Source organism: Zingiber officinale, chromosome 7B, assembly GCF_018446385.1.
Source record: "Zingiber officinale cultivar Zhangliang chromosome 7B, Zo_v1.1, whole genome shotgun sequence".
NCBI classification, from domain to species: domain Eukaryota; kingdom Viridiplantae; phylum Streptophyta; class Magnoliopsida; order Zingiberales; family Zingiberaceae; genus Zingiber; species Zingiber officinale.
In genome coordinates, this window is record NC_055999.1 from 87620954 (window position 1) to 87633199 (window position 12246).

The following is a 12246-nucleotide window of genomic DNA, read 5'->3' on the forward strand; positions in this document are numbered from 1 at the left end:
AATATTTTTTACATTTACATATATCAATAAGTATAAGATGCTTGATTTTTTTGAAAGATTTCAAATGGGGCACGTAACTAAAGGATGTTGGGCTCCTGGGCTGCTCGCTACGAGTGCTTCCCGATTTACCCTGGTGGCCGGTAGGAAATTTTCTTGGGGCCGGACCGATCATCCCAGGCTCGACGTTACCCAGCCTAATCAATCATTTTTTTTTTTTTGATTTTTTGAAAGCTTGTCCAACTTTGCCCAACAAAATGTTTAGAATTCTTCTTGAAAAAATCAATAAAATCTTCTTAAAAGTTGTATGTAGTTTTTGTCCAAAAAAAAACATTCTTATATTTATATGATTAACTTTTAGAGAGATAAATATTTTTTTATACTTTGAAATAGAGAGGGGGAAATATTTTGACTACAATAAGTTTTCACATATTCATATTGAAAGGCTAATTCAACAAAAGAAAAGAAAAACTTCCAAAACATATTAATGGTTTCAATGCACCCTTTATTCCCCATTAATCTCTACAAAAGAGTTTAATGTGGACATAGACAACCAACAACTAGCCTAATTATAAAAGCCATTTCTAGACAAGGAGATCAAAATCTAGTATATATAACTCATTCAATGGCCCTTCTCTCTACCAAATAAGGCACGAGAGCTAGGCCCATTATATTTAATTTGTATATGTTATATTAATGACACATATATATCTCCTAATCAAACAATTAATAATGCAGCCAAGCAATTAATCACATAAATAAATTACCATTCTCAACTTCTTCCTGTATTCATTCATCTACAATACTAATCAAAACCCATGAGTAGTACTTGTTGTCCATGGCTCATCAAAGTCATGGTCATAGAGCTTCAAGGACACAACAGAAGAGATATCGTTGTTGTGATACATTGCGTTTGCAGATGACCTTAGTAATGCCTCATCTTTGAAGAGGTTCGCCATTGTCAGTACTGTGTGATAACTGTTGTTGTAACTGAAGTTCTGGTGTTGATTCATAGGAGGAGGAGGAATCATATCAACACCTTTGGTGTCCATAAGAGGAGACGAGGTGGTAATACTGTCCATGAGATGGCCATCTTCAGTTGGTGGAGTACTAGATCTCTTCAGCCCTATGGTTTTGTGTACAACCCTACACACTACCCATTCATCCTGAAACATGGAACTCAATACAACTTAGAAAAAAAAAATAATAATAATAATAAAACAAAAGAGAGTTAGAATTGGAAGGATGAAGATATATATATACCTTTGCAGATCTTGGAAGGTTGGGAAGGGAATGATGCTTTCCCTCCTGCGCATGCCGGAACTCATGCATCACCCAGTTGGTCTTTTGGCCTCGAGGAGCTCTTCCCTTGTAGAAGACGAGGGTCTTCTTCATGCCGACGAGGGCAGTAGTTTTGGCCTTGTAAATTTCCTTGTCTTTTCCCGTGGCTTTCCAGTAACCGGATTCCGTGGCCCTGTTGGCCCTCGTTCCTGTCGGGTACTTCCTGTCCTTTTGGAAGAAGAAGTACATCTCCTTCTCCCCTTGCATCTTTGACTTGCCTTGTCATATTAACAGTACCACAACCAGTCAAGAAGGTTTAAGACATGATCATAGTTAAGCAAGCAAGCACATGTACCTGGAAGGTGCCACGGTTCACACTTGTTGAAGTCAACATCGCCTATGGCTGTTGCAGTGAAGCTAGGGTTGATGATTTTGGGGATGAGGTAGTGGGTGATGATCTCCTCGTCTTTGGGGTGGAATCTAAAACCAGGAGGCAAATTTATGCTCTCCCCCATGACGCCCGTGGTTGCACCTTACAAAGTGAAGAACAGTAGTCACAAGGAGATCAAGGGCTAGAGGTAAGGGATGAAAGAAACAAGTGGAGAAAATTAAGAAAGAGGAGGAGAGAGGTTGATATATAGAAGACGGCTCTTAACCTAACATTTAGCATACGTATTATCTTACGTGCAGTGTAAGGAACGTCTCATCAGAGATGGGAATAGGTCCAATGGTCCATGCCATACCTTCAATGCTGCAGTAATTGGTTTATCGGCTCTCTTTTCTTCCCTTTTTTGTTCAAACTTTTACCTCGATTTAATATATAATTAAGAATTAAGAGCCGCACGCAGATGAACTATCCAAACAGTAGAATTTGATAATGATTTAAGAGATCATGTGGTTTATCCAACCATGACTTTGTTGAAGTCAAGAGCCGGCAAAGTAAGATGTTGTATGATTACAGGCTTTGCAAATTAAAATTTAACCGTACTCGTTGACTCTTTGCCATCAAATAAGTCTTCTCAAATTGCACATATAAAATATATAATCTGTCCTTTTTTATCTTTATCTTTTTTGTTGTTTCTTGAGAGTCAACGGTGCAGATGTGGATGGATATCTAGATTAATTAGTTCATCAGATTTCATTTTAATTATGAAATTCTGATCCATTGTTTAATATAAGGCCCCGCTGATCATGGGTGAGGCTTGCACCCTTCATCCCATACTTGGAACCTGTTTGTGTTCCTTGAACTAGTACTATTGCCCTTGGATTGTGAAAGAAAAGGCCACCTACATGATTGTCAAAGAAGGAAGAGTTCTGAGACACTCTTTTGACATCATCTAGCATTCTGCATAGAGCAAATTGTCTCTGATTAATTCTCTGTGAGGCCTCGTTTGAAGAAATTTGTGAGAACCTAGCAGCGAGTGAGGGTTGTCCAGAGCAATGTCGAGAGATCAAAAGCGGACTTGGAGTGCAGTTTTCAAGTTATAATTGTCGAAGGCCTGAGTAGAGAGTAGGAGCAAGACAAGGGACAAAGGCAATTAAATAGGATTCTAAATTGAGCTTAGTAGTTGAACTACTTGAGAGTTTGATTGAGATTAGTGTTGGAAAAAAAATTAATATGTAGGATTATTCACTGATGGATGGATGGTTGGTTTGTTTTTATAAGACATAGACTCAAACGTATGAGCGACCCATAGGTGTGAAGATATGTATTAATTTTGATTAATTCTTATAGGACTAATTAAAAGTGTACAATTGGATCAGAAATGAGTGTTGGAGACAGAAGGAAAAGAGAGAAAATTCTAAGAAGATTCAAATATGCTTAGAGACTTTTTGATCTTTTTCAGTATCTCTATATAAATGAGGTTTTGATGTTGGTGCAAGATCTACCATACGATCGAATTTAAGTTTTGATATTAACAAAGGAGTAAAAGTTAAGTATGTTTGAGATTTTGATGTGCTGATTAAGCTTGCAGGAAATCAAAGTCCTAATTGAGGTTATACAAGGAAGTCATAGTCGGTGGAACTAGATAAGGAAGTCTTAGTCGGTGGAACTAGCCAGGAAGTCTTAGCGGATTGAGGACATCTGACGGGAAGTCCGGAGGGTCAAGGACACTAGGCGAAAGTCTAGACGGATTAAAAATAGGAGGTTTAGCGGAAAATCCCGAGGATCAAGATCAGTTAAGCAAAAGTCCAAATAGGTTGGGTGGACCAAGGCTTGATACTAGGTAAACTCTTCTGAGTGGAGTAGTGAGGACACACTCTTAGAAAGAGAGCAGTAGGTGTCAGTCCAACCTAAAGATTTCATGGGAAACCTAAAGTTGAAACTGGACAACTCGAAGAGTTGTCATTCATATTCATTATTATATATCTGTGCTAAATTGTGATATAGGAAGCTAAGTATGAGAGTTCGCAGGAAAAGGGACTCCAGGCGCCCGGAGTTGATCCAAGCGACCAAATGATCATTCTAGGCGCTTGGACATGCCGAAAATTAGCTCAGCGTGCAAGGTGGCTTTGGTTGGTATGCACACGTCAGTTTCCAAATGCTCAGGAGGGATCCGGGCACATGGAAAGGGATAAAGCTTCGATGGAAGAGGTCAAATAGAGTTTTGACAAGGGGCTGGCACATCAGCTGGCTAGGCGCCAGGAAGGCATCCAAGTGCCTAGACTGGCTGAATCAACAAAGTAGGATCGTATGGAGGTTGCTAGAGGCGCTCTATATTGATCCAAGAGCCTGGATAGAGCTATAAAAGAAGGGCATGACCAGATACTTTGTACCATTCATTTATGCTTATATAAGTCTACGCTTTTCCAATTGTGAAATGCTACTACACTCAAGCCATGACGACACAACAATGTTGCAACACCGCTAGACCCAACATATGTGTGAGAAACTTTAAATTCTACATTCTATTCATTATGTATAATCACTACAGGGAAGCATGTTTGAGATTCTAGGCAACTGGATGGAGTCCGAGGGTGACTACTAGTGATAACTCTCGACTAAGAGATTTTGGAAGGTCTAGGTGACTATCTCAAGGTTGAGGCAAACGGAGGATACTGATGAACAGAGCAATTTCTAGATGACCGGTAGATGACGTTATTAGCAATCAGAGCAAGTCGGGTCAAGATTAGATTTGACCCCTCTCCAAGCAATCGGAGGGATTACGAGCAACCGAAAAGCCTTGTAACGTTATTAATGCACGTAGATTATATATGTTCTTTTGCACTCTTTGACGCACATTTACTTATATTCCCTGTTTATGATCTCTGTGTTATGTACCCTTTTTTCTACCATATTTCAACATAATTATTATTTTACGTCTAGAAATCTGCTCGGTATCTGTTTTTATTTTTAGGAGTAGTTTGGAGCAGTAAAGAATTTAGAATAAGCAAAAGGAGACAACATGAAGGAAACCTGACCTAGCCATGTCTTCCCCTTGGTGAAGGAAGCGAAGGAGTGGAGTGCCCAAGTCTAGGAGTGCAAGAAATAACCATTTCAAAAATAAATTGGACCTGACCATGCCTTGAGGCACGGTCAAGAGAAGCTCTAGGAGTTGGCTATGCCAAATGGCACGGCCAAGGAACAAAAAAGATGTAGGCCATGCCAAATAGCACGACCAGGAAGCATACCCAGCACAAGTGAAGACATAGTCATGCCTCAGAACATGGACAAGAGCCTGCCCATGTTTATGATCTATGTTTATGAGCGTCGGGGTGGATGAGCCGGGGAATCCCTTGGCCATCATTCTAACCATCTTTATTTTATCTTCTATCCAAGATCCAACATATCTCCTCACCAATCTGTGGGTGCAATCAACTTAGGTTTGATTGGCACGATCATGATTTTGATGTGTGTGTCAAAGAGTTTAAGTTAGGTTTCATATTGTTTTGATATATGTTTGAGTCATGCAGGACTCACATGAGGAGCTTGGTGCGGCCAAGCTTAGGAATCTCATCTTATGGCTTGGGTCTTTGAAGATTGATGAAGGATGGTGCATCTGAGGGACCGAGGACGAGGATCAATGGAGTGGAGCCAATGGAAGCGGACTTCAAGGCAAGTGAAGGATGATACAGAGAGGAGCTACGAGCTCGATTGCATCTAAGGGAAGAAGGCCAAGGAAGAGGGCTTCAAAGATTACTCCGGAAAGGATGAGTGTGAGTGAATGTAAGGTATCAGTCGAATGATACTGAGACCAGTCGACTGATCCAAACTCATGAGAGCACAAAATGCTTCTGTGCCCGACGATTGCAAAGACTAGTTGGCTGGTGTTGACACTAGTCTACTGATGGAAAGTTGTTAGCAGAATCCCAGATTCTGTGGAGAGTCGTTGGTTGTGTCCAACGACTACACCAGTCAACTAGTGCATGGACCAGTCTACTGGTGCTAAGATGAGTTAACTTAATGATCAACTCTCTCTTATTTAAAGGAAGTTTTAGGGTATGAAGGAGGGACTGATTGTTGTTGAATCACTCCTTAGTCAATGTCCAAAGCTTCCAAGTCATACTTTTCTTCCTACTCTTAATCTCCATCTTATAAAAGAAGAAGAGTGCATTGTGAGGGGTTATACTCCAGCGATAAGGAGTAAGCTTTAGCCAGAGATTGCCAGGGACTAATCTACTGAAGGTTTGAGGGATCGTCCACCTCAAAGATAGCCGTGGAGTAGAAGCAAGCAATTTCTGAACCACGTACGTCAAACGTGTTAGAGTTTGTGTTCATTCTTGTTGCTTTCATTGCTTTAGTTTTTATTTTGCTATGCAACTAACAATTTATAGAGAAGCAATTGATTTGAGGTGACTTAGTCATTCAACCCCCTTCTAGCCGGCCACTGATCCTTAACACAATCCTCATTGTCACCAGGTGATTGGCGACCAAGGCAACCTCTACAACTATTCACTAGTGGTTCGTTCATCAGCATTCTCAGGTAGGATCAGCTGACATCCATTGTTTCAGATCGAGATACCTGTTTCCTTAGACATTTTTAGCGTAGCTTGTGGAAGATGGTTAATACATTGTTAAATTTTAGTAGTGCATATCATCCTCGGACAGATGGACAGACGAAGGTTGTGAATAGGTCTCTCAGAAACTTACTGCACTGCTTAGTGGGAGACCATGTGAAGAGTTGGGACCAAAAGCTGTGTCAGGCGGAATTTGCTCACAACCATGTCGTGAATCTTAATACTAGTTTAAGTCCATTCTAGGTGGTTTATTTAGCTCAGCCTCATGGTCCACTGGATTTGTTGACATTGCCTAGTACGGGTCCAATACATTGGAGGGCAGTTGACTCCATGGATTGCTTGCAGGAGATCCATAAAATGGTACATGATCATCTGTTCATATCTAATACCATGTACAAAGATAGAGCAGACCAAAAGTAGAAACACAGAGTTTGATATTGGTGACCTCGTGTGGGCGATTTTAACGAAAGATTGTTTTCCCACTAGGGATTACAATAAATTATCAGCCAAGAAAATTGGTTTGATCAAGATTATTAATCAGAAGATAAACCCTAATATGTATCGTTTGATGCTGCCTAGTCATATTTACACTGTCGATATTTTTAATGTGAAGCATTTGATTCTCTTCTATGGTGATTCTTCTCAAGATGAAGTGGTCGGCAATTCACGAGTAAATTTTCTCCATCCTAGGGGGAATAATGCAAATTCGACAGAGCAATCTTCTAGATACCATAACTTTTAACTCGAAACTTTGAAATCAAGCTTTGTCTATGTCACGCCCCGGGGCAATCCCTACTAAGAAAATTTCGACAACATCTCTCATGTACCGGTGACAATCTGAAACATTACTACAAAGCCCGCAGGGCCACACAAACTTTGGCCAACACGACCGGAACAATAATAATAAAAATAACTAACAATCCATATAGTTTATATTAACTCAGCCTCTGGCTGACACAACCACGCAGTTTATTTAAATAAAACCAACTCCACTAATACGACGGAAGACTTAAACCCACAACAAAAATTCAACGCAATGGAAAATAAAGACAGTAGACCAAAACTCGATAAAAATCCACGAGTACAATTATACATCACAAATATATAAAAATATAACAAGGAAACCACAAGTCCAAAGGTAGAAAATCGTCGCGACTCAGGATGGGGACTAGCGACTGGAACCTTCTGACAGCTTCAACCTGAAATGGTAATAATCAACAGGGTGATTCCAACACTCAGTGGATACCAAGCTGACATGCATAATAAGAAATAATCAATAGTAATAATTATGCGTACAATCCCCTGGAATAATAATGGAAAATACAAATTGAAAGGAATGGGAGAAGTTGTACTCACCAGGACCTGCTATCAAGATAATAAGGTTGTCAGACCGAAAATATCATATCTCCTGTATCCATGTCAATCATATGCATCCACCAAATATGCAGCAAACAAAGTGCAACAAACACAAGCAATAAATACAATCATGCATATGATGCAAATGACATGTCCTGGTCACCCCTGACGTCAGTCAACCATCTCACACACGATGGTGAGACCGAGTGGGTAGGGTTGTGACACCTGTGCACTCTATCATTACTGCTCCTGATGAGTGACTGAGTAGACAGGATGCTATCGGAGTACACCTATCCTCCTACCCCAAACATAAGTGGGGGAGCTCAATGCTCTCATCTCCCTGAGACAGTCTAGAGGAGGGACACATGTCTTGCTACCATATTGCGTCACACTACCCATGAGTGGACCAGTGAGCACTGACAGAGCAAACTGCCACACACCCTGCCTGATATATCACTAATCCATGAGTGCTTGTGTGTGCAGATCCATATAACTGGCAATGAGCTCAACAATATTAGAGCTGTCAATCGTCCAACATGCAATCATGCGAGATGGTTCATGACACTAAGTATGAAAATTCTGACCATATCTACCTCCATAAAACTTGTACTAAAAATAAATGGCTCGAATAATAAGATCTAGGTACACGTATCAGATATGGCAAATGTCTAGTTCGGTACATCATAAGGTAAGGTATGTCACTACCTCTATGAGCATAAATAATCAAGAGGATAATGGATGCAAAATAGGTAATAAATTAGCATGCTAAAGGAATCAAGCAATGACATACCGATGCAGATATAACATAATTATTACTACTCATTAAAATCCACTATGTATATCAAGTGACGATATCTAAAAGATAAGTTAAGGTACCCGCCTCAAAAAGAAGATCGTATCCAACTAATCTGACGTCGAGATACTCATCTCGAATCAGAGTCCTACATCAATCAAGACATATATTTTATTTAACTAAATTCATATGAATTAAGTAGCTAAATAAAATCCCCCAAACTTGGTTATAATACACCGCTCAATTAGGGTTAGCTCCATTAACCCTAATCATTCTACCATTCGGATTTAATCTAACTATCCTTAAATTAATTTGCATCGTTAAGTCAAAACAATGAATTGACCTCCAACAACTCATATCAAGCTAGACTTAAATCAATTCTAATAAGAATTCATTCTTCAACTTACTACCAGATTACCTCTATACATCCATTCTTCCTAGAATCAGCCCAAAGCTTACCAATAAGCAATAACTTGCAGAAACCTAACAAACAGAATATTACTCACATCAAAAGATCCCCAACACCTTCAATCGAGACCTCAATCCACTACAAGAATTATTGGCTTTCCTGACACTTTCTTCCTAACATTTGTTTAAAAGTGTAGTTGATTTATATATATCATGACATTGATTAAAAATAAAAAAAATAATAAAATTAAAATCTAATTAGGTATATTATTGTAACACTTTTAATGAATGTCATGTAAGTTTTCTTACCGCGTGCCAATTTTTTTCCTCACTCCCTCCGATAAAATTTACACCCGCCCGAATCTTCTTAATTATATCCCTAATTCCCGTCACGCTTCTCTACGCGATCCTCCCCCAATGCTCGGCGTCTCTACGCGATCCTCCCCCAACCCTCGTCGTCTCTACCCGATCCTCCCCCAACCCTCGACATCCTTGTGTGCCATCTACCTTGCCGTCTTCCCCGTCGTCTGCCACACCGAGGCCTTCTTCTTTCCTCTTCTAGCGTCTTGTGATCAGAAGCCCTAGGTTGAGCCCTAGGTTGCAAGTGACTGTGCGTCGTCTTCCCTGCCATCTTCCCCGTCGTTTGTGACACCAAGTTCCGATTTTTTCCTCTTTTCATGATCCGAAGCCCTAGGTTGCAAGCTAAGTAATTATGTGCTCTGTTTCTTTTGAAGAATTTTCTGTTTCTTTTGAAGATTTTCTTGTTTCTTACTGTGTTTTTTGGTGGTAAAGAGGCTATTTTGTTGTTGATTTCAAGTGATTTCTATCAATTTCTTTTAAAGAGGTTGTTTTGTTGTTGTTTCCTATCTCATCTATATGTAATTTTTTTAGGCATTACAACGTTGAAAAAGGTGACCATGGTTTGGTCATTGATATTAAATAATGCAAAAAGTTATCCAATTGAAGACCAGATGCCAATCTCTAACATGCCTCATTAGAGAAGATAGAACCAATGTCCTTATATTGCTTGCTACTGAAACAATGACTTAGAAGACACATTAAGTAGTGATCCAACTGCTACAATTAAGTAGTTTAGCAGCACTAGATTGTGTTTCAACATTGATATTCTAATTATGACGAATGGATACTTACTGTTTCTATAGCAATCAATCAAGTTAGAAACCAGATGTGTTTTGTTTTTATAATAGAGAAAGTAGTTTGTTATCCATAGCAATCACTTGCATGGATTTTCGTTGATTGTTATTTAATTTAAAAAACAAACGAATATTTAACATTGTTTCTGTTTTTATTTTTTATGAAGTTATTCTTGTTTCTTTTGAAGATTTTCTTGTTTCTTATTGTGATTTTTGGTGGTAAAGAGGTTGTTTTGTTGTTGATTTCAGGTGATTTCTATTAATTTATGTGAAATCACATCTTGCTTTGATACATTCATTTTGAAGGAAGTTTTAAGGTTGATTTCAGCCTATCTACCTCTCTTCTCTTCTTTCGTTGACTTGATTTCTTTGTTATTTCTGTTGTATTGTTGAGCTGAGAAGGATTAGTGATATTTATAAGAAGACATTAGTTAGTATCTAGGCTACACAATTCATGGGATGAATCATTTCAACATCTGAAATTGCTTTTCCAGGCTAGTGAAGCTGATAATCAATTGAAGGAGTGGATTTTACTTAAATGTTTATTGGCACAAAAGTTCACTAGCAGCAATACAATAGCAGTTTTCCAAGTGATCTTCTAAGGTTTTTTTTCTTATTTTGTGTCTATTTTTTGAAGCAAATATGGTAATCACTATATGTAATTGTTATTTATTATTTGATGTTATTTGTAATTTTTAATTGTGATATGTGTATCCTGGCACGTACGAGTAAAAAATGTACTGCATGTTTTTTTATTGCTTATCCTATCTCATCTATGTGTAGCACAACTTTCCTGAATGTACCGGTACATGCACCAACCATATTAAGATGAACACATAAACTATAGTACCCCTAGACCCATCATTCTAACTACATAGAAAACCTTGTCTTTTTGGTACATTTTGTTTCTATCTTTTATTCACATCTTCTTGATTAATAATAAGTATAAAAATATTTGGTACTATCATGAATTAAAAAAATTAAATTTAGCTTGTAGGAAGGGATAATGGGCTTTTCTATATTTTCTATAACTATAACTTAATGTAAATATGTTGAGATATTGAAATCATGTTATCTTATTGACTTATCATGTTTATCACAATGACTGAATCTATTTAATCATATGTTTGCAGCTTATATATGACATATTCAGTGTTTTTAAGTTGTTCACAAATAGATTTTTTAGTTTCTATGTTGATTATTGAGTTTTTTGAGTTTTTGACTGAATCTATTTTTTTTTTGTTGACCTAGTTTTAGTACATCTTTTTATTGGAATTGTGATGGATAAAGGTTGGATGTTTTTACCAAGACAAACTGAGGAATACAGAAAATGACTTGAGAATTTTCTAGATTTTACATTTTCTGATGCAAACATTAATGGAACGATTGCATGTCCTTGTGCAAGATGTAAGATTGGCATATGTGTTTCAAGAGAGGATGCTTATGAGCATTTGATGGTTGATGGATTTATCAAAGGTTATACTCATTGGGTAGCTCATGGAGAGATATCATGTAGTGCATCTTCAATATCTAGTTCGGTTCCGTCTCATGATGATGTAGATGACATGGAGGGACTAGTTCATGAGGCTTTTGGGGTCCAACAACACAATGGTAGTACAATTAATACAGCAGGATTTGAAAAGGATACAGATATTCCAATTGGAGAGGTCGAGACATTCTATAAATTAATTGATGATTCACAGAAAGAGTTCTATCCTGGATGCAAGAGATTCTCAAAACTTGCATTCATCATTCGCTTGCTTCACTTAAAATGTCTTGGAAAAATGACCAATAAAATCTTCAATATGCTTTTGGATTTGTTGAGAGAAGCATTTCCTAATGCCATGAAAGATTTACCAAAGTCATACTATGAAGCAGAGAAATTGATGAAGAAATTAGGACTTGGTTATGAAAAGATCGATGCTTGCCCTAATGATTGCACTTTATACTGGAGATTGGATAAAGATAGAGTTCGATGCAAAACATGCAATGAGCCCAGATGGGAAACATCTGAAGATGATCCTATTGGTAACAAGAGGAAAGTTGCATGTAAGGTTTTATGGTATTTTCCAATAAAGCCTAGGTTACAACGTTTGTTCATGTCCTGCAAAACGACAGTCCATATGAGATGGCATTCTGAATCTCGCACAAAAGACAGTTACATGCGACACCCAGCTGATTCCCCAGCTTGGCAAATGTTTGACCATAACCACCCAGAATTTGTGAAGGATCCCTGAAACATAAGGCTAAGATTAGCTTCAGATGGGTTTAATCCATTTAAAAATATGAGTACGGTGC

At 38.3% G+C, this 12246-nt stretch overlaps 1 protein-coding gene across 1 annotated transcript; it reads right to left on the reverse strand.

Moving 5' to 3' along the window:
• Positions 1-727: 727 nt before the first annotated feature.
• Positions 728-1893, reverse strand: LOC122003907 (NAC domain-containing protein 87-like). The gene is made up of 3 exons (XM_042558880.1): positions 1634-1893; positions 1261-1556; positions 728-1163 (listed from the first exon to the last, which is right to left on the reverse strand). The coding sequence occupies exons 1-3, from the start codon at positions 1791-1793 to the stop codon at positions 807-809; spliced, it is 813 nt and encodes a 270-aa protein (XP_042414814.1). The 5' UTR covers positions 1794-1893; the 3' UTR covers positions 728-806.
• Between the last annotated feature and the right edge of the window lie 10353 nt (positions 1894-12246).

What these genes read in the sequence shown, in the direction of transcription:
- LOC122003907 (XM_042558880.1), bottom strand. Translation starts at nt 1,793, where the DNA reads ATGGGGGAGAGCATAAATTTGCCTCCTGGTTTTAGATTCCACCCCAAA. An exon ending in TGAACCGTGGCACCTTCCAG is followed by an intron (nt 1,557 to 1,633) that starts GTACATGTGCTT and finishes TAATATGACAAG; the next exon opens with GCAAGTCAAAGATGCAAGGG. An exon ending in ACCTTCCAAGATCTGCAAAG is followed by an intron (nt 1,164 to 1,260) that starts GTATATATATAT and finishes TCCATGTTTCAG; the next exon opens with GATGAATGGGTAGTGTGTAG.